The 23643-nt window shown below is 41.8% G+C and overlaps 2 protein-coding genes across 4 annotated transcripts in view; both read right to left on the bottom strand.

Annotated features, from left to right (window-relative positions):
• Positions 1–8951, bottom strand: part of LOC139568544 (sodium/potassium/calcium exchanger 3-like) — an 85442-nt gene extending 76491 nt beyond the window's left edge. The window contains exon 1 of the mRNA XM_071390449.1: positions 8361–8951. Within this exon, the coding sequence (XP_071246550.1) occupies positions 8361–8559 (199 nt within the window). The 5' untranslated portion in view covers positions 8560–8951. The remainder of the gene's footprint in view (positions 1–8360) is intronic.
• A 1995-nt stretch (positions 8952–10946) lies between these two features.
• Positions 10947–22835, bottom strand: LOC139568545 (D-aminoacyl-tRNA deacylase 1-like). 3 transcript variants are annotated; one of them, XM_071390451.1, is made up of 6 exons: positions 22405–22835; positions 20859–20949; positions 20321–20556; positions 16033–16130; positions 13224–13391; positions 10947–11365 (listed from the first exon to the last, which is right to left on the bottom strand). In XM_071390451.1, exons 1-5 carry the CDS (start codon positions 22445–22447, stop codon positions 13233–13235), a joined length of 627 nt encoding a protein of 208 aa, XP_071246552.1. In that variant the 5' UTR covers positions 22448–22835; the 3' UTR covers positions 10947–11365; positions 13224–13232. The 3 variants fall into 3 exon arrangements, with proteins under 3 accessions (XP_071246552.1, XP_071246553.1, XP_071246554.1); XM_071390452.1 differs by having other exon boundaries at positions 13192–13391; positions 22405–22776; XM_071390453.1 differs by lacking the exon at positions 13224–13391 and having other exon boundaries at positions 22405–22776.
• Positions 22836–23643: the final 808 nt, after the last annotated feature.

The following is a 23643-nucleotide window of genomic DNA, read 5'->3' as shown; positions in this document are numbered from 1 at the left end:
TAGAATAATAGTGAAGACATCAAAACTATGAAATAACACATATGGAATCATGTAGTAACCAAAAAAGTGTTAAACGTATTTTTTTTAATATTTGAGATTCTTCAAAGTAGCCACCTTTTGCCCTGATGACAGCTTTGCACACTCTTGGCATTCTCAACCAGCTTCATGAGGAATGCTTTTCCAACAGTTTTGAAGGAGTTCCCACATATGCACTTGTTGGCTGCTTTTCCTTCACTCTGCTCATCCCAAGCCATCTCAATGGGGTTGAGGTCAGGTAATTGTGGAGGCCAGGTCATTTGATGCAGTACTCCATCACTCTCACTGGTCAAATAGCCCTTACACAGCCTAGGGGTGTTTTGGTCATTGTCCTGTTGAAAAACAAATGATAGTTCCACTAAGCGGAAACCAGATGGGAAGGCGTATCACTGCAGAATGCTGTGGTAGCCATGCTGGTTAAGTGTACCTTGAATTCTAAGTAAAATCACAGACAGTGTCAGCAGCAAAGTACCATCACACCTCCTCCTCCATGCTTCACGGTGGGAACCACACATGCGGAGATCATCCGTTCACCTACTCCGCGTCTTACAAACACACGGCGGTTGGAACCAAAAATCTCAAATTTGGAGTCATCATACCAAAGGACAGATTTCCACCGGTCTAATGACCATTGCTCGGGTTTCTTGTCCCAAGCAAGTCTCTTCTTATTATTGGTGTCCTTAAGTAGTAGTTTCTTTGCAGCAATTCGACCATGAAGGCCTGATTCACACAGTCTCCTCTGAACAGTTGATGTTGAGATGTGTCTGTTACTTGATTTTTTTGGGCTGCAATTTCTGAGGCTGGTAAATCTAATGAACTTATCCTCTGCAGCAGAGGTAACTCTGGGTCTTCCTTTCCTGTGGCGGTCCTCATGAGAGACAGTTTCATCATAGCGCTTGATGGCTTTTGAGACTGCACTTGAAGAAACGTTCAAAGTTTTGACTGACCTTCATGTCTTAAAGTAATGATGGACTGTAATTTATCTTTGCTTATTTGAGCTGTTCTTGCCATAATATGGACTTGGTATTTAACCAAATAGGGCTATCTTCTGTATACCACCCCTAAATTGTCACAACACAACTGATTGGCTCAAACGCATTAAGGAAAGAATTTCCACAAATTAACTTTTAACAAGGCACACCTATTAATTGAAATGCAATCCAGGTGACTACCTCATGAAGCTGGTATGAGAAAATGCCAAGAGTATGCAAAACACTTTTTTGGTTACTACATGATTCCATATGTCTTATTTAATAGTTATGATGTCTTCACTAGTATTCTACAACGTAGAAAATAGCAAAAAGAAAGGAAAACCCTAGAATGAGTAGGTGTGTCCAAACCTTTGACTGGTACTGTAAATAAATACAGTTAAAGTCAGAAGTTTACATACACCTTGGCCAAATACATTTAAACTCAGTTTTTGGGAGCAATTTCCAAATGCCTGAAGGTACCACGTTCATCTGTACAAACAATAGTACGCAAGTATAAACACCATGGGACCACGCAGCCGTCATACCGCTCAGGAAGGAGACGCGTTCTGTCTCCTAAAGATGAATGTACTTTGGTGCGAAAAGTGAAAATCAATCCCAGAACAACAGCAAAGGACCTTGTGAAGATGCTGGAGGAAACAGGTACAAAAGTATCTAAATCCACAGTAAAATGAGTCCTATATCGATATAACCTGAAAGGCCGCTCAGCAAGGAAGAAGCCACTGCTCCAAAACCGCCATAAAAAAGCCAGACTACGGTTTGCAACTGCACATGGGGACAAAGATTGTAATTTTGGGAGAAATGTCCTCTGGTCTGATGAAACAAAAATAGAACTGTTTGGCCATAATGACCATCTTTATGTTTAGAGGAAAAACGGGGATGCTTGCAAGCTGAAGAACACCATGAAGCACGGGGGTGGCAGCATCATCTTGTGGGGGTGCTTTGCTGCAGGAGGGACTGGTGCACTTCACAAAATAGATGGCATCACGAGGAAGGGAAATTATGTGGATATATTGAAGCAACATCTCAAGACATCAGTCAGGAAGTTAAAGTTTGGTCACAAATGGGTATCCAAATGGACAATGACCCCAAGCATACTTCCAAAGTTGTGGCAAAATGGCTTTAAGGACAACAAAGTCAAGCTAATGGGAGTGGCCATCACAAAGCCCTGACCTCAATCCCATTGAAAATTTGTGGGCAGAACTGACTCAGTTACACCAGCTCTGTCAGGAGGAATGGGCCAAAATTCACCAAACTTATTGTGGGAAGCTTGTGGGAGGCCACCCGAAACATTTGACCCAAGATAAACAATTTAAAGGCAATGCTACCAAATACCAATTGAGTGTTCTGACCCACTGGGAATGCGATGAAAGAAATAAAAGCTGAAGTAAATCATTCTCTCTACTATTATTCTGACATTTCACATTCTTAAAATAAAGTGGTGATCCTAACTGACCTAAAACAGGGAATTGTTACTAGGATTAAATGTCAGGAATTGTGAAAAACTGAGTTTAAATGTATTTGGCTAAGGTGTATGTAAACTTCCGACTTCAACTGTAGGTTACTGTAGTCTACTGACAACATTACATAGGTTACTGTAGCCTACTGACAACATTACATAGGTTACTGTAGCCTACTGACAACATTACATAGGTTACTGTAGCCTACTGACGACGTTACATAGGTTACTGTAGCCTACTGACAACGTTACATAGGTTACTGTAGTCTACTGACAACATTACATAGGCTACTGTAGTCTACTGACAACATTACATAGGTTACTGTAGTCTACTGACAACATTACATAGGTTACTGTAGTCTACTGACAACATTACATAGGTTACTGTAGCCTACTGACGACATTATATAGGTTACTGTAGTCTACTGACAACGTTACATAGGTTACTGTAGCCTACTGACGACATTATATAGGTTACTGTAGTCTACTGACAACGTTACATAGGTTACTGTAGCCTACTGACGACATTACATAGGTTACTGTAGTCTACTGACAACATTACATAGGTTACTGTAGTCTACTGACGACGTTACATAGGTTACTGTAGCCTACTGACAACATTACATAGGTTACTGTAGCCTACTGACAACATTACATAGGTTACTGTAGTCTACTGACAACGTCACATAGGTTACTGTAGCCTACTGACAACATTACTGTAGTCAACTGACAACATTACATAGGTTACTGTAGCCTACTGACGACATTACATAGGTTACTGTAGTCTACTGACAACATTACATAGGTTACTGTAGTCTACTGACAACATTACATAGGTTACTGTAGTCTACTGACAACATTACATAGGTTACTGTAGCCTACTGACGACATTACATAGGTTACTGTAGCCTACTGACAACGTTACATAGGTTACTGTAGTCTACTGACGGCGTTACATAGGTTACTGTAGTCTACTGACAACATTACATAGGTTACTGTAGCCTACTGACAACATTACATAGGTTACTGTAGCCTACTGACAACATTACATAGGTTACTGTAGCCTACTGACGACATTACATAGGTTACTGTAGTCTACTGACAACATTACATAGGTTACTGTAGTCTACTGACAACATTACATAGGTTACTGTAGTCTACTGACAACGTTACATAGGTTACTGTAGCCTACTGACAACATTACATAGGTTACTGTAGCCTACTGACAACATTACATAGGTTACTGTAGTCTACTGACAACGTTACATAGGTTACTGTAGCCTACTGACAACATTACATAGGTTACTGTAGTCTACTGACAACGTTACATAGGTTACTGTAGCCTACTGACAACATTACATAGGTTACTGTAGCCTACTGACAACATTACATAGGTTACTGTAGCCTACTGACAACATTACATAGGTTACTGTAGTCTACTGACAACGTTACATAGGTTACTGTAGCCTACTGACAACATTACATAGGTTACTGTAGCCTACTGACGACGTTACATAGGTTACTGTAGCCTACTGACAACGTTACATAGGTTACTGTAGCCTACTGACGACGTTACATAGGTTACTGTAGCCTACTGACGACGTTACATAGGTTACTGTAGTCTACTGACAACATTACATAGGTTACTGTAGCCTACTGACAACGTTACATAGGTTACTGTAGTCTACTGACAACATTACATAGGTTACTGTAGTCTACTGACAACATTACATAGGTTACTGTAGCCTACTGACAACATTACATAGGTTACTGTAGTCTACTGACAACATTACATAGGTTACTGTAGCCTACTGACAACATTACATAGGTTACTGTAGCCTACTGACAACATTACATAGGTTACTGTAGTCTACTGACAACGTTACATAGGTTACTGTAGTCTACTGACAACATTACTGTAGCCTACTGACAACATTACATAGGTTACTGTAGCCTACTGACGACGTTACATAGGTTACTGTAGTCTACTGACAACATTACATAGGTTACTGTAGCCTACTGACGACGTTACATAGGTTACTGTAGCCTACTGACAACATTACATAGGTTACTGTAGTCTACTGACAACATTACAAAGGTTACTGTAGCCTACTGACAACATTACATAGGTTACTGTAGCCTACTGACAACATTACATAGGTTACTGTAGTCTACTGACAACGTTACATAGGTTACTGTAGTCTACTGACAACATTACTGTAGCCTACTGACGACGTTACATAGGTTACTGTAGTCTACTGACAACATTACATAGGTTACTGTAGCCTACTGACGACGTTACATAGGTTACTGTAGTCTACTGACAACATTACATAGGTTACTGTAGTCTACTGACAACGTTACATAGGTTACTGTAGTCTACTGACAACATTACATAGGTTACTGTAGTCTACTGACAACATTACATAGGTTACTGTAGTCTACTGACAACATTACATAGGTTACTGTGGCCTACTGACAACATTACATAGGTTACTGTAGTCAACTGACAACGTTACATAGGTTACTGTAGTCTACTGACGGCGTTACATAGGTTACTGTAGTCTACTGACAACGTTACATAGGTTACTGTAGTCTACTGACAACGTTACATAGGTTACTGTAGTCTACTGACAACGTTACATAGGTTACTGTAGTCTACTGACAACATTACATAGGTTACTGTAGTCTACTGACAACATTACATAGGTTACTGTAGTCTACTGACAACATTACATAGGTTACTGTAGTCTACTGACAACATTACATAGGTTACTGTAGTCTACTGACAACATTACATAGGTTACTGTAGCCTACTGACAACATTACATAGGTTACTGTAGCCTACTGACAACATTACATAGGTTACTGTAGTCTACTGACGACGTTACATAGGTTACTGTAGTCTACTGACAACATTACATAGGTTACTGTAGTCTACTGACAACATTACATAGGTTACTGTAGTCTACTGACAACATTATATAGGTTACTGTAGCCTACTGACGACGTTACATAGGTTACTGTAGTCTACTGACAACATTACATAGGTTACTGTAGTCTACTGACAACATTACATAGGTTACTGTAGTCTACTGACAACGTTACATAGGTTACTGTAGTCTACTGACAACATTATATAGGTTACTGTAGTCTACTGACAACATTACATAGGTTACTGTAGTCTACTGACAACATTATATAGGTTACTGTAGCCTACTGACGACGTTACATAGGTTACTGTAGTCTACTGACAACATTACATAGGTTACTGTAGTCTACTGACAACATTACATAGGTTACTGTAGTCTACTGACAACGTTACATAGGTTACTGTAGCCTACTGACGACGTTACATAGGTTACTGTAGCCTACTGACAACATTACATAGGTTACTGTAGCCTACTGACAACATTACATAGGTTACTGTAGCCTACTGACGGCGTTACATAGGTTACTGTAGCCTACTGACAACATTACATAGGTTACTGTAGCCTACTGACGACGTTACATAGGTTACTGTAGTCTACTGACGACGTTACATAGGTTACTGTAGCCTACTGACGGCGTTACATAGGTTACTGTAGCCTACTGACGGCGTTACATAGGTTACTGTAGCCTACTGACAACATTACATAGGTTACTGTAGCCTACTGACGACGTTACATAGGTTACTGTAGCCTACTGACGGCGTTACATAGGTTACTGTAGTCTACTGACAACATTACATAGGTTACTGTAGCCTACTGACAACATTACATAGGTTACTGTAGCCTACTGACAACATTACATAGGTTACTGTAGCCTACTGACGACGTTACATAGGTTACTGTAGCCTACTGACAACATTACTGTAGCCTACTGACAACATTACATAGGTTACTGTAGCCTACTGACAACATTACATAGGTTACTGTAGCCTACTGACGACGTTACATAGGTTACTGTAGTCTACTGACAACATTACATAGGTTACTGTAGCCTACTGACAACATTACATAGGTTACTGTAGTCTACTGACAACATTACATAGGTTACTGTAGTCTACTGACAACATTACATAGGTTACTGTAGTCTACTGACGACGTTACATAGGTTACTGTAGCCTACTGACAACATTATATAGGTTACTGTAGCCTACTGACAATGTTACATAGGTTACTGTAGCCTACTGACAACATTACATAGGTTACTGTAGCCTACTGACAACATTACATAGGTTACTGTAGTCTACTGACAACATTACATAGGTTACTGTAGCCTACTGACGACATTACATAGGTTACTGTAGTCTACTGACAACATTACATAGGTTACTGTAGCCTACTGACAACGTTACATAGGTTACTGTAGCCTACTGACGATGTTACATAGGTTACTGTAGCCTACTGACAACATTACATAGGTTACTGTAGTCTACTGACGACGTTACATAGGTTACTGTAGCCTACTGACAACATTACATAGGTTACTGTAGTCTACTGACAACATTACATAGGTTACTGTAGTCTACTGACGACGTTACATAGGTTACTGTAGCCTACTGACAACATTACATAGGTTACTGTAGTCTACTGACAACATTACATAGGTTACTGTAGCCTACTGACGACATTACATAGGTTACTGTAGTCTACTGACAACGTTACATAGGTTACTGTAGTCTACTGACAACATTACATAGGTTACTGTAGCCTACTGACAACATTACATAGGTTACTGTGGCCTACTGACAACATTACATAGGTTACTGTAGTCTACTGACAACATTACATAGGTTACTGTAGTCTACTGACAACATTACATAGGTTACTGTAGCCTACTGACAACATTACATAGGTTACTGTAGTCTACTGACAACGTTACATAGGTTACTGTAGTCTACTGACAACATTACATAGGTTACTGTAGTCTACTGACAACATTACATAGGTTACTGTAGTCTACTGACAACATTACATAGGTTACTGTAGCCTACTGACAACATTACATAGGTTACTGTAGTCTACTGACAACATTACATAGGTTACTGTAGCCTACTGACGACATTACATAGGTTACTGTAGCCTACTGACGACGTTACAAGCGTAATTCAGAAATTAGGGAGAGATGGTTAATTAGAGAAGAGTCGATGGACTTTTCAAATCCAGCACAGTGTGTGTGTTTGTCCTTCATTATGATTAAACCACGCTGTTACGGCAAAATACAGTTGGCTAAATTTCCTATACAGATTAAATCGCTTACCCACTCCATAGAAAACTGCTCTATGCACTTTGATTGGTGAAGTAATTTATTGTCGAGCTAAATGTAAAAATATATATATTTCAGAGGTTTAAAAAAGAACAGAAAGGAATGCCATAAACTGTAACGTTATTTTGGTTCGAACTGGTTCAGAACTTTATTATGCTGGTCAGAATAGTGGAATGGAACGAAAAAATAATGGTTCTGTTCAGAACGAAACCATTGGGAAATAAATGTGGTTCCAACCCGTGCTCTACATTGCAGAAAAAAAAGTGTTTCAGCTGTTTGAAAAATGAACAATTCTCCAACTTCAGGACAAGGGCCCTAGCCCCCCTCTTGACCACACACACACCAGCCATCCTCACATACTTTGTGCCCCCTCAGATTTTTGGGGTGCATGACACCCCTGACCACACTCCAGTCCAGTTCAGAACTATGCAAAACGAGAACAACTCAAAAGTAGCCAACAATTAAAACACAATTTGGATGATGTGCAAAATCAATGTAACATTGTATTATTACAAAACAGGGTAACAAAACAATGGACTCTATGGGCTACATAACAGCCATTATGGAACTCCCACTTCAGCATTCCATCCCCCAACAGGGGGGTAAGTTGATAGGCCTACCCTCACCTGAATTTTCTGCTAGGTAGGAGAACCCCTTGACGACAAGAAGCATCCCTCCCAACAAGCATATTTGGATCAAAACCAACTCCTTTCGCTTTTTCCGTCTCGCTTTGATCTTTTTCTGGTTCAGCATCACTTGCGGCGGGCGATTCCGTGGTCGGACGCCGGCTGGAGGCATCCTTTCCGCGGCTTCTTCCTCGTCCATGTAGCCGCCGGAGTGAAATGAGCAGCGAAGCTCTCCGAGGGAATTTTACACGAACGGATACAAAGTGGGGGAACGGTGTGTGTGTGTGTGTGTGGAGGGGGGGGGGGGGTCTTGTAAAGTTTCAAGTCGGTATCGTTGGATAGTCGCGAGTGTTGAGGTGTGGACTGCAAGGTTTGTTTTTCTTTTGAAGTGCCAGGGCTTCTTGCTTCTATGTCATATTACACTTGCATTTCATGCAATAGTAGGACAGGCGGCAGGAGCGCTCCATAGATGCGACTGTGGCGTCTCGTGCGCGCAACGCTGGATTTCTCACTGATGTGTATGGTGATGTTATTGTAGGATGCTGTGTCCGACAAGAGAGAGAGAGCGAGAGAGAGAGAAAGACAGATCAAATGTGCAAGCTGTTTGACGTAGAAATTGCCTAGAGACAGTGAGAGAGAGTATAACATACATTCTTTTCGAGGCTCGGTACACTGCCTATCACTTTGCATGATCTTGGCATTAATACATGATAGCTGAATTACATAAGCTTACATAAAGATATCTTCAAAAGTTGTTTGTGTCCAGGCCACCTTAAAGAATATTTGAGTAGGCTATAAGCTATTATGCGTATGTTACATAATATATCAATGAATGCATTGCTCATGAATTTTACATTAATTTCTATGTCATCAAATAAGATGGACTGTGATTACTTTACAGTGGGAAATATAACTAGCTTGACGTTATTTACTATCATTAGACATGCATGCTTTGAATTAAACAGGCCTAACCCAGTGAAAGGCTTCACAGAATGTAAATGATATGAAATGAGGCAACTTTTCTTCCAAACAAATTATATTAGGCTATTCACATACAATTATGAAAAAAATAATAGGTTTCTAGGATATTTATAATTTCAGGATGATATCTTAATTCTGACAAACAGTCACTCTTGATTGCTTGAGTTTGATTGTTTGAGTTTTCTTATAAATAGCACTGGAAAGTTTCCAGCAAGAGTGGAAAAAGTGGTTAGGGCTCTTAGCAACTAGGTTTCATTGTGCCTCCTTTAACCCTTTGAGTCAAGGACTGTGGGGAGGGAGAGAGAGAATCAGAGAATGAAAGAGGAAAAAAAAGAAAAAGAAGTGGCAAAAGGTGGTGTAATTGAAAAACAAGTTGCATAATAATGCACCAAACAAGATAGTGCTTTATGTCTCAGAAGATTTGTCCTCTCACACTAGTATCTTATACGCTACCTGACCACAGAAGTATGCCATTGTACTGTCATGAGAAAATACATGAAAAACAAAAGCCAGACATCACACACAACCAAACTGTCCGTTGCGACCCAGAAACTGTCCGTTGCGACCCAGATGTGGTTTTGTGCATAAAACCACACCTGAAATGGACGATTGCCTATAACCTGTAGAGAGGAATCCTGCACTCAACCCGGGCATGGAGTTATTTAGTATACTAAATAAGATGAATTCCCAAAGTCTCAGAGGTGCACAAAAGAAAAGAAAGAGAGGGAGGAGGAAGGAAGTGGGGGGGGGGGGGGCAACAAATTAAATCCAGTTAAATTGTTTTTCCATAGCCAGTGGGGTTTGGCAAGAGACTGGCTCACACATGAGAGGCAAGATAAAGCCTCCGAAAGAAACAGACAACCCCAAACGCTGTAGCAGTCTCAGATGTAGCAGAATGCCTGGAATTTAACCCACTTTCCCATGTCCAACTGAACTGACACCGCGCCCAGACACGGCTCCAAAGGCTTGGAAGTTGATACACACACGGAAGTGCACACTTCTAGTACAGTACTGAGATCCACAATGAAACACTATCAAAGACGGAACAACTCACACACAAACTGTGGAATACCCCCCCCCCCCCCCAATGAGTCATTGCCAGTAGGGACCCCAATATACATGTGGAACCACACAGTCTCAACTATGCACCACTAAAATCAAAATGGCTTTCACCACTTCTGCTGTACTGTCTTGGTTGGTATCTACATCCATAATCCAGCAGTCACTTTCCCTGTTGCGATGAAACATAGGTCGGGGCTGTCTGGAGCGTAGAGCCCCCTAAAACCCACAGTAGATCCAGACATATTTGGGTCACGTCTTGTCTTCTCCTCATATGATATCTCCAGAGCCTGACGTTGTTTCTCAGTTTCCTCCCGTTCTGTTTTCAACCAGAAATAAACATGGAGCGAAATCTCATCCCAGCACAACGTCACGCTGCGAGGGCACAGCAGTTCCTGTAGGCCAGGAATAGATGCTCTGTCAACTAAATACTGGAGTTTTGAAGGTATTTGTGTTCAATGGGAAGGTAGGTGTGTTCCTCCCTCAGACCATCCAAGAACAAGGATAAAGCATGTACGCACTCACACACAGACAACAAACACAGCATAGGTCCACACACCATGTTTTCTTTTATAAAATGACAACATTTACATTGAAATCCACTAAACAGCAGTATAGCATATCATGTTCACAACATTCATAAATATCAAATGTGTTGTCCTTATTAAGACAAGAACTACAAAGGTAAGGTGAGAGAATGTCCTACATCTCCATCTTGTGATGCCACTACCCCCTCGCTGTCATAGGTGCCTTTGGAATTTGGGTGGAAGGTCCCATGTCTTTGAGTAGAGGAAGACAGTGGCAGAGAGGGTACAAGGCAGAGACTGCCAATGTTGTAGATAAAGATGGAGAGGAAGAGGCCCACACGTTCTTCCAGGAGAACAGTCCAGAGTCACGTCTCACAGTCTCTGCAGATGAAGTCCATTTTGGCAGACTGGGCTCCTCCCATCATCAATATGGTAAATCTATAAGAAGCAACGCACATCGTTATCAGTATATTCATTTATAGAACATCAATTAGCAGGTGCCATTATCCACAGCAACTTGTATAGACTGTTAGTAGTATTAAGGCATAGTAGTATTGGACACAGCAGTATTGGACACAGCAGCTTTGGACACAGCAGCTTTGGACACAGCAGCATTGGACACAGCAGCATTGGACACAGTAGCATTGGACACAGTAGCATTGGACACAGTAGCATTGGACACAGTAGCATTGGACACAGTAGCATTGGACACAGTAGCATTGGACACAGCAGTATTGGACACAGCAGTATTGGACACAGCAGTATTGGACACAGTATCATTGGACACAGTAGCATTGGACACAGTAGCATTGGACACAGCAGTATTGGACACAGCAGTATTGGACACAGCAGTATTGGACATAGTAGTATTGGACACAGCAGTATTGGACACATCAGTATTGGACACAGTAGCACTGGACACAGTAGTATTGGACACAGTATCATTAGTAGGAGTGGTGGCCGTGTAAAGAGCAGTAGTTGTAGTATTGAGAGCAGGAGGAGTCTTGCAGTAACAGAACCACAATAACATTTCATTTAAATAGAACATTGCAGGAAGGAAGTGAGGGAAGATAGGACAAAAGACTTGTCACAAAATGACTCTAATCATTCTGAGACACACACACAGTGGTGCACACTGCTCATGTTTAAGTCATAGTAAGCAAACCTCAGGGAGACAAAGTTCCCCTTTAAAAAAATGAAGCGGCGGAACAGAGGAAGCGAGAGAGAGGAGAGGAAAGGAAGAGATGAGGAGGAGCGTGAGCATTTCTCTACCTTCAAGTTCAAGTCTGCGCTCGCTTATCACACAGAGAGCTGCTGCCTTTGCGTTCCCCCCGAAAGTGAAAAATGAAAACAACTCTCAATCTCTCTCTCCCCCTCCACTTCCCTCCCTCCCTCCCTCGGCTTTCGCTCTCTGTCAGACAAAGTGGCCTTATGCAACCATCTCGGGGAGGCCTTGCTGATGTCTTGCGGCATATTTACCCAGCCTGCCCCCCTCTCTCCCGTCTCCTTCTCTCGTAAAGTGAGGTGAGTACAGTATCCTCACCACCGGGGAGTCTGGGATACCGCCGGAGGCTGAGTACGAAGAGCCATGAGGGACATGGAGTGTGTGTTGTGTCTCTAAATTACATATATTGTATGTACCGTGTGTGTGTGTATAATGTGTGTGCATATGCATGATGTGTGTATGTGCATGGTTATGAAAGAGAGGATACGTCACCCAGTAGTGACGTCGTGTGGTGGTGTGTTCGCTCCGATGCCACACCAACTCCACCACGGGGTCACTGCGTTTTTGACCCCAACACGGTAAGGCGTAGTGGCGACCACACCACACCACACCACAGGCTCGCGCGGGCTGATGGACTAACTCAGTGACTCCAATTCTGTTTCTAGTAAACAAACAAACGCTAGGGATGAATAAGAGCAGAGCCCTCTAATCCGGAGATCTGAACACTTGTATAAGAAACAGCCTCCTTCTGGATTTCACTACAAATGTCAACAATAACACGGAGCGACCAAGGACCATGTGCAGTACAACATACACCAATGTGGATTGAAGTGGTTCTATTTCATCCATGATTGTGTGCAATAAATACAGAGAGGGAATCCAGAAGCTGGAACAAAGGACCAGTGACGTGAAGCATTTCGTAGCAGATGCATACAGCACTAGATACCACTACTTTGACCTGACATCAACCCTCCAAAACAGAGGACAACTTTATTGGTTATTTATTTGTACATTTTTAGTATAAGTAATACAGCACTACCAGTACAGCAGGTTGGGTGACTCCAGGCTCACCGTGCTGCCCTAGGTCTCCCTCTCTGACGACACGTCGCCGTCTGCTCCACTGCTGGCGTTAGGGTCCTGTGCTCTGGGGCGCGGGGCGGCCCTCTCCCTGCCTGACTCCAAGGGTCCTTTCGAGCGCGTCTTCTCTTTCCTCTGCTGTTGTTTCTCCTGTTTAGCGAGCTGGGGGGGGGGTAAAGGGTTAAAAAGAGAAGGACAAAACTTGTATTGATCTAATGCGTTAGTAGGGACCTGAGTTGTTCGTGGTCAAGAAAAACCCAGGGACCTAGCTATGTATAACTGTACCAAATACTTGGCTACATAAAAACAAGAGAAGAGAAGATGAAAAGGGCAGAACAAGAAAGAGAAATAAACATCAGAGCTTTGTTTCACTGTGCTGCTATTTCCCAGAAGCCATGACCATTTCGATGTAGCATTAACTGTCTTGACAATATAAAGCGGTCACACTCAGAAAGAGCCGAGTCATCTTCCCATTCACTCACCATCTACGGTTTAGCTGCGAGGCTAATCTATTGAACTCCTCTCTGAGGGAACTACTGTAGCAGCTATCTCTGTTCTGCTCAATGAACACGAAACAACCACCCTACAATAGAAGGTGCACAACTATCCCTGAAAAGGTTTGTAAACATACATGCTAAAACTTTCATGAGCGCCACAGGAAATATTTATGACTTAAATGTCATGCTAAAGCCACAACATCCCACAAACGCTTAATTATTTAAAGAGAATAAGACTAAAAAACCACCATGTATCTAGTTATCCCTGTACAAACTACATTGGGGTTAGCTAGCTAGCAAGCAATGATACCATCTTACCGAGGGTGTTGTGTTGCTTTGAAGACCCCCAATAAAAATGATCACATGACATTTCAGTGATTAAGACCACTGTTTCGTATTCAAAATTACTTTCACAGAACAATAGGATAACTTGACTTAATGGTATTGTTTGCTAGGCTCTGTTGTCCATCTCCTAGGATCCGATAAAGCTTCTGATTCATGGAAAGGAAGTGTCTGTGTGTGTTTCAGCTGCTCCCCCAGTTGACTGGGGATCCTCTCAGTCTTGGCATACACCCCTCTAACTGCACAACAACATCCCAAACATCCAAAACAGACAGGATTCAAATTCGGAGGACTGCCGCTTACATCCATTGGACCGAGCAGTCAGCCAAGTTTACACGCAAAAAGACCACGCACGCACACACAGAGGTGACTGGAATCACATTCAGGAAGTCTTCAACAATTCACAAATAACTAAAACACTACAATTTTCAAATTACTCACTGTACCCCCAAACATTGACTCGATACCGGTACCCCCTGTATATAGCCTCGATATTGTTATTTTATTGTGTTACTTTCTATTATTTTTTACTTTAGTTTACTTGGTAAATATTTTCTTAACTCTTCTTGAACTGGGCTTGTAAGTAAGCACTTCACGGTAAGGTCTACACTTGTATTCGGCGCATGTGACAAATAAAGTTTGATTCGATTTGAATAAAATACAATGTGAAGCGGACGGTTTAGGAGAAGCAGGGAGGGATGTCCCTTCTCCCTCATGGCTGCTGCTATTTGGAGTGGGCCTGACTGCTGTCTGCTAAGTTTGGATCATAGCGCGATGTCTTAAAGTAGATGTGGTGGTGTAACACATTCATCAAGGCTTTTGCTCCTTCAAATCCCTCTGTGTTACACAACAGGACTGGGAGATACTGTGGAATCAGCAGTGTTACCCAACGATTATCCATTTGTCATGTTTAAAGATGGATACATTGCCTAAAATACACTTAAAATGACCTGAAATGACCTTTAACATAGTTTACTATTCAAAAACAGATGCCCAGTAATATATTAAGGGCCGGTTTCTTGGATCAGGATTAAGCCTAGTCCTGAAAGCATGTTCAATGGAAAATTTAGAATGCGCATGCTTTACAGTCCAGGACAGAGCTTAATCTAGGGCCAGGAAACTGTCCCTAAGAGAGGACATCCATTATTAATATAACATTGTGGGTGAACTTGTCACTACTTAGACTACACATCAGAACTCATAAATCACTATTCCACATTCAAATATATTTCTTAGCCAGCATGGCCTGAGTCGCCCCTGCGGAGGCTGTCGTCATGGTAACAGAGTGCACAGTGACTCAGGAGTCAACCGATCCCTGTGGGGAGAGCGGGGGCACCCATGCGGTGGCGACCCCCACCTCGCCCTGGCCTGCCAATCATATGTTATGTCGCCCCCACACACACACTTCTGACACATGACAACTCAAACCTTTCAGAGTGTGCTTTGGTCAATCAGTGGTCTTTCAGCTAGGCCAGAGGGGTGCTGGGACAGAGCAGGACAGATTCATGGGATAATCAGTACACATCTACAGTATCAGGATTGGTTTTTGTATCAGGGACCAGCAAATCTATGGTTCACCTCCTTGAAGCCAGGGACTAAAATTACAACAGAAAACTGACCAACTAAATGTCTGACAGCTATCTCAGGGACCAGTAAGCCACATCCCAGGGAGCGGTGCCGGTCCATGGACCAGAGGTTGACTAACACTGCACTAAGAAAAGCAATAGTGCAGCTTTGCATGTTGATCATGGTCCGTTCTCCATCTGTTACTACAAGGAGAAGTTAGGCCTGCAGCACCACCTGCTGGAGGATAGCAGGATAGACAGTGAGTGTTGAGAGAACGTCTGAACCACTTAGAACAAATATAGTCAAGCAATACATAGCCTAATAAAGGGAGACTCCGCAATATGACACCATCATAGAACATGGGCCAACTCCCTGCTTGCAGAAATCAACAACTGTACCTGTTTGGCGTCCATGGGAGAAGAAGGAGACACCAGTTCGATGGTGACTGGTCCGTCATTCTGGATGTGAACCTGCATGTAGGCCCCAAACTGCCCGTCTAAAAACACAAGACAAAAGGAAAATGTAAAGGTTAACCTTAATACATCTAAATGAGTCTAAAACAGTTAGAAGAACTAGAATCCTCCTTTGTTTCCCTACCCTTCCTCTATAGGCCAATATAAATGACACCACTCAACGTTTCCATCCAGTAACAACCACTGCAGTTAGCTTATTGTGCATATTAATCTATATCAATGATTTATAAGCGGGTGGCATCTCAGCACAACAGGGACACGGGGGTAGAGGGTGTTAAGATACAATAAGACAGGAAGTTTATACTTAAAATGTTCCCCTTTGGTCCAGGTATGCTTCGATTTATTACATCATCTGCCCATGAAACCGGTGGCTGGGTGGTGTGTTCTAAAAAGCGCTGAATCATCTCGTTTCTCCCACTCAGGCGATTGGGCCTTGGCAGTGAGAAGACTAATTAGAGAGCTTGCGTCCCACGACAAGCAGGGACACAGAGTTCCTCCACTACACCTTCTCCCCGGTGGCTTGAACCAATTCCCCACCAAACACCATCCTCAACTACGACCCGATAAAAGAAAACCACCCCAATGTGGAACTGCCATAACCCTTGCACTGTGACCCATATAATTAAATAGAACACTGTTTATTTCTATGCTGTGACCAACGACCTTATAGACCCAATTCACCACTAAACATGGCCTGACAAACCCACCCCCTATGTAGATATGTGGAACCAACCATAACCTTTGCACTGTGAACTATGACCTTAAAGACCGATGTATGGAACCTCCGTTTCAACTGGAAAGCAGGTGTTCCAACTGATTCCGAGCCTTTCATGTCAGGAGTCAAGTCTTGAGTGGCCTTAAGGATAAAGGCTACTGTATGTGACCCTGTAATCAAGGCTGTTTCACTTAGGAATGCATTGGCATAAGGCTAACCCTTGTCAAGCCTTAAGCTAGTGTCTCAATTCCCCAAGCTATGAACAGCAACCCTTCTATTCACTATAGTTCTCCAGGTGTTTGTGATATTGACCTTAGGCTATCAATTAGACTGAACAAAAATCAAATGTAAAGTGTTGGTCCCATGTTTCATGAGCTGAAATAAAAAATATCCCAGAGATTTTCCATGCGCACAAAAAGCTTATTTCTCTCAAATTTTGTTAACAAATTTCTTTGCATTCCTGTTAGTGAGCATTTCTCCTTCGCCAATATAATACATCCACCTGACAGGTGTGGCATATCAAGAAGCTGATTAAACTGCATGATCATTACACAGGTGCACCTTGTGCTGAGGACAATAAAAGGCCACTTTAAAATTGTCACACAACACAATGCCACAGATGTCTCAAGTTTTGAGGGAGCGTGCAATTGGCATGCACACTGCAGAAATGTCCACCAGAGCTGTTGCCAGATAATTGAATGTTCATTTCTCTAAATCCATAGATTAGGGCCTAATGAATTTATTTTAATTGACTGATTTCCTTATATGAACTGTAACTCAGTAAAATCTTTGAAATTGTTGCATGTTGCGTTGAGATGTTTGTTCAGTTTAGCTTCACCTCTTTGCTAGAACAAATGACCTTTTGCAATCCATCATAACCCTGATTGAGCAAAACATTGACCCAACGCTATTAAATTTTAAAACCACACACTTAGCAGAATGCCGATCCTTTTACCATCTATTAAATAACCAAGATAATAGTGACTATTAGGTATCAAAATTATCTCTTCATTTAGGCTTTTCCTATCTAGAGTGTCTTATGAGAGTTCATTTCTCTCCGCCCACAAACTGCCTACACAGCAAAGTGTCCTCGACACTTTTGGGTCACTGGATTTGAAATTCTGTACAATAGCAGTCTATTTTAAAAACTCTTTATACGGCTCATCTTGCAGTGTCTCGCTCACCCAGCCCAACTCAGCCCCGTAGATAGATATAGTGATATTGCAATATATACTGAGTATAACAAACATTAGGAACACCCCCTCCCCTTTCCCTCAGAACAGCCTCAATTTGTTGGGGTATGGATTCTATAAGGTGTCGAAAGCGTTCCACAGGGATGCTGGCCCATGTTGACTCCAATACTTCCCACAGTTGTGTCAAGTTGGCTTGATGTCCTTTGGGTGGTGGACCATTTTTGATACTCAAAGGAAACAGGTGAGTGTGAAAAACCCAGCAGCGTTCCAGTTCTTGACACAAACCGGTGCGCCTGGCACCTACTACCATACCCCGTTAAAAGACACTTAAATCTTTGTCTTGCCCATTCACCCTCTGAATGGCACACATCCACAAACCATGTCTCAATTGTCTCAAGGCTTAAAAATCCTTCTCTAACTTGTCTCCTTCCCTTCATCTACACTGATTGAAGTGGATTTAACAACTGACATCAATAAGGGATCATAGCTTTCACCTGGATTCAGCTGGTCAGTCTATGTCATGGAAAGAGAAGGTGTTCCTAATGTTTTGTACACTCTGTATAGGCCTAGTGCTTGTGTAGCCTACTGTATTATTGTACCCTTTTCACACTATCGCGCTGACCCGACCTATAGTGCTGGCTCTGATATTATCGGTTCACATTGTCCTTTCCAGCATGGTTCCAGCAACTAAAGTGGAAGTGTAACCGGGTCAGCACAGCACACATCTCAGACTGGTTCAACTCAATAGTGAGGAAAGGAAATGGGATACCTAGCAATGTTCCCTCAAATTCTCCGGGGCACTGAGCAAATTTAAGGTCTGCTGAGCGCAAACTTGAAGGTTGTGAAAATTCTGTGCAACTTCCGGCGCGCGTTTATTGTGAACACTGAGGTTGTACCTGCTTTAAGTTACAGTTGTAAGAGTGGTCAAGTAGGCTACTGTGGCTATTTGATCATCATGTAGGCCTACCCGAGTGACCTACCATCAAAAACAATAGAGAAAAATGAATCCAATAACATTTTAACACAGAAATAGCTGTTCTGTCATTCAGCCTACAGTAGCAGCCAATGTGTGGTGTTCAATGTAGTCCTACATTCCATGAGACTTTTGAAAAAAACACATGCAGGGCTTGACATTAACCTGTTCATACACCTCTCATTCAGACAAGGTGACTGAAAATGTTTTTATTATGCAAGAAACCACTTTTCAAAATAAAATACATTATTATTCCCATACCAGAATCAGTCAAATTAACCTATGCTCTGCTTATTGGCATCTTAACTTATTCAAGCCTGTCTCAAAATACAACACTGCCCCTAAGACCTAAACAAAGCTATTTACCTGACACATTTTCAAAGATGTCTAGAAATGTACACGTTTTGTGCTCTTGTAGGAAGCAAACACTCCCCCATTGTTGACTATAAATGAGCTATAACTGGGCTAATAACTCACTAACTAGCAAAGGATATGAACAAAAGTGCAAATATTCACGACCGCTCATACTGTATCCTAAATACGGTCCAGCTCAAAGTGAAAGACACAGATCCATATATTGCAATGGTTATTTGCATATAGGCCTACTGCAGCTCTGATTAGTTATGGCGCACTGGTCTGTGTAGAGTACCTGCCTGTCAATACTATAGAATCCTACTCCAATGCGCTGAAAATATCTTGCAGTTAGTTTTGCATACCAAGTCTTGAATAGTTTGTTTTATGTCGGTATGTTACATTGAAATTGGTTAACATTGCGTTGATTCGATCACAACTCCCACAGTAGAGCGAAATGTTGATAGTGTTAATTAACTAAAGGGGAACACTCAAGAAAGGTGAGTGAAGTTCAAACTCATGCTTCTCTGGCTGGACGGATATTTCTTCTACGCGGCAGTCTGATGGGAGCTGTACGCAGCTTAGAGGGAACACTGACACCTAGTCAGTTGTACAACTCAATGCATTCAACTGAAATGTGTCTTCCGCATTTAACCCAGCCCCTCATAACCAGAGAGGTGCGAGGGGGGCTGCCTTAACCGAGGAGCAGTAGTTGTTAACTGCCTTGCTCAAGGGCAGAACGGACGATTTTTACACCAGCTCTGGGATTCAAACAAGGAACCTGCCGGTTACTGTACCAACGCTCTAACCGCTAGGCTACCCACCTTTGACCATCTCAGGCTTGTTGAGTAGCTCGTAATATAGTTATAGCAGCTGATATAGGCCTAGTGCGTATTTAGCAGACTGTACGCCTGCAGTGTCAGTCAGTGATGTTCACCCATAGTAATATCGTTTCCTATTTAGTCCTGTGTGTTCACCCACCTTTGATCATCTCCGGCTTGTAGGTGCTCCTCAGGTGTTCCAGGATGTTATTATAGAAGGGCTGGGACAGCTCTGCAGGCATGGCAGCATGGAAGTCTGGCTTGTTACCCTTCAGTATGCACTGCAGAGTGAACTGACTGACACACAGGACTTCATAGTCCTTGTCCATGACGCTTTTGCTCCACGCCCGGCCGTTCTCATCGTCAAACAGACGCAGGTTGAGGATCTTACGAACCCTGAGAAGCAGAGAAATGAACGTTGGGGCGTAGAATTGATTGAAATATAGAATTAATGTATTAGAATCTTTGTGTGTTGGGGTCACAAAGGAGATGGCTATAGGAGTGAGCAAGTATTTTGTGCAGATGTTCCAAACGTATTGGGCTAAATACAAACGAATAGCTCTAAGTGAATGCTACAGTTGTTTTACAAATTCCTATTACAGATATGAACCTGACCTGGCCCTCCGCCTATGTAGGAGAAGGGCTACAGTACCGTAGTGCAAAGACAATGTTTTGTGACTGAATGAACCCACACTCACATGTAGTCAACATCCTTCTGTGTGTCCTCCATGGATATACCCAGCAACACACACAGTCCTCTGCCTATTGAGCTGATGGGCACCTCTCCCACTGTGACAACACAGGACATAATTATCAAATCAATAAAACAATTGCCCTTTTCATTATTCAGTGTCAGACACATCCTGCTCAAAAAGTGTGGCACACACAGACAGTCTTGCAAGTAGTAGTAGGCTGCTACAGTACAGTACAGTATCTGGGATATTCAATGAGGTTAACAGTGTGGTTAATGTTAGGTTTCAAATCACATTTGATGCAGAGAAATTGTAGAAATAGGCGGGGTTTGAGATTTTGTAGCTGTGGTAAATAGTAACAACCACTTTTAGAGTGAACCCACCTAAAGCGATTACCATAATGCCAGCATTTGGAATAGTCGTTGGACATGTCGGTGCACACATCATTACATATTGGGGCAATTCAGCATGGCATATAGCTTCAGCTCTTTAGCCAGGTTCTCAAAAAGTGGGATTGATATTTACAGGTGCTGACCTGTTGCACCCTCTACAACCACTGGGATTATTATTTGACCCTGCTGGTCATCTATGAAAGTTTGAACATCTTGAAGAATGATCTAGACTTAATGGCCATGTACTCTTATAATCTCCATCTGGCACAGCCAGCAGAGGACTGGTCACCCCTCGGAGCCTGGTTCCTCTCTAGGTTCCTCTCTAGGTTCCAGTTTTAGGCTGGGTTTCTGTATAAGCATGTTGTGACATCTGCTGATGTAAAATGGGCAGTGGTGGAAAAAGTACCCGATTGTCATAATAGAGTAAATGTAAATATACTCTAATAGAAAATGATTAAAGTAAAAGTGAAAGTCTCCCAGTAAAATACTACTTGAGTAAAAGTCCAAAAGTGTGTGGTTTTAAATATACTTAAGTATCAAAAGTAAATGGAATTGCTCAAATATACTTAAGTATCAAAAGTGAAAATCAATCATTTCAAATTCCTTATATTAAGCACACCACATGGCACAATTTCTTGTTTTATTTTATTTACGGATAGCCATGGGCACACTCCAACACTCAGACATACTTTACAAAATAAACATTTGTGTTTACAGTAGTGAGTCAGAGGCAGTACAGTAGAGATGACCAGGAATGTTCTTTTGATAAGTGTTTAAATTGGGCCATTTTTCTGTCAAAATGTTTTGACTGGTTGAGGGTGTCAGGGAAAATGTATGGAGTAAATTGTACATTATTATCTTTAGGAATGTAGAAGTGAAAGTAAAAGTTGTCAAAAATATAAATAGCAAAGTACAGATACCCCCCCAAAACGACTTAAGTAGTACTTTAAAATATTTTCAATTAAATAAGTTACTTTACACCACTGAAAAGGTGTTTCATAAATACATGATTGGATAGCCGTGCGGCTACCAAACTACTGTAGCTAACGTTAGCAATCCTCTGTGCTGCCTGCAACATGCCTACCGGTGAAGAACTGTCATTCTTTGACACTATGAGCGATATAGAAATAAAATAACAATAAGTAGATAGCGTTACTCACCTGACACGCTCGCTGTTGTCACTCTTTGAATAATTGCCTTCATTGTTTTGATTAGCTCGCTCGCTAGAATGAATCAGATTGAAGTGGTGCACATACGTAAACGTCATACTTCCCATGAAACCTTGCTGCGTTGTCAGAGGCATCTAGCGGCAGCAGTTGGGAGTACAGTAGATAACTTTTGCTACCATATTAGACAGCATCAAAGTGCTAAAAATACCTTCTGTACTGATTGCTGGGGTTAAATTGGGGTTTTGCACATCTGTCCCAAAAACCTACGGTACTGTCATTATGAGCATTTTCGAAGGGAAGGCAGCACTGTCACTACCTCGCTCTCCACACCAGGGAGCATGAATTGTGGAGCAAAATGAAGAGGAAATTCAGCAACTCCTGGAGGGCAGTGTAATACCCATTTCCGACAGAAAATCTGGTATATTACCTGTAACAAATTAAATATATATTAGGCAATGTTGACCCCCTTTCAAACAGCGCCTTATTTACTATTTTCTTGCAGACAGTATACTGTACCCCTTTTATACAGTTGAAGTCGGAAGTTTACATAAATTTAGGTTGGAGTCGTTATAACTCGTTTTTCAACCACTCCACACATTTCTTGTTAACAAACTATAGTTTCGGCAAGTCGGTTAGGACATCTACCTTGTGCATGACACAAGTCATTTTTCCAAAAATGATTTACAGACAGATTATTTCACTTATAATTCACTGTATCACAATTCCAGTGGGTCAGAAGTTTACATACACTAAGTGGACTGTGCCTTTAAACAGCTTGGAAAATTCCAGAAAATTATGTCATGGCTTTAGAAGCTTCTGATAGGCTAATTGACATCATTTGAGTCAATTGGAGGTGTATCTGTGGATGTATTTCAATGCCTACCTTCAAACTCAGTACCTCTTTGCTTAACATCATGGGTAAAATCAAAAGAAATCAGCCAAGACCTCAGAAAAAAAATGTAGACCTCCACAAGTCTGGTTCATCCTTGTGAGAAATTTCCAAACGCCTGAAGGTACCACGTTCATCTGTACAAACAATAGTACACAAGTATTAACACCATGGGACCATGTAGCTGTCATACCGCTCAGGAAGGAGACGCGTTCTGTCTCCTAGAGACGAACGTACTTTGGTGCGAAAAGTGCAAATAAATTCCAGAACAACAGCAAAGGACCTTGTGAAGATGCTGGAGGAATCAGGTACAAAAGTATCTATATCCACAGTAAAACGAG

This window comes from Salvelinus alpinus, chromosome 2, assembly GCF_045679555.1.
Source record: "Salvelinus alpinus chromosome 2, SLU_Salpinus.1, whole genome shotgun sequence".
In the NCBI taxonomy this organism is placed as follows: domain Eukaryota; kingdom Metazoa; phylum Chordata; class Actinopteri; order Salmoniformes; family Salmonidae; genus Salvelinus; species Salvelinus alpinus.
The sequence above is the reverse complement of the archived record's forward strand: the minus strand, read 5'-3'. Positions and strand labels throughout refer to the sequence as shown.

Excerpts from the sequence above, each read along its gene's own strand:
- LOC139568545 (XM_071390451.1), bottom strand. The coding sequence starts at position 22,447 with ATGAAGGCAATTATTCAAAGAGTGACAACAGCGAGCGTGTCAG. Across the intron at positions 20,950-22,404 it reads GACAACAGCGAGCGTGTCAG|TGGGAGAGGTGCCCATCAGC; the intron begins GTGAGTAACGCT and ends GTGTTGTCACAG. Across the intron at positions 13,392-16,032 it reads CTCCCATGGACGCCAAACAG|CTCGCTAAACAGGAGAAACA; the intron begins GTACAGTTGTTG and ends CCCCCCCCCCAG.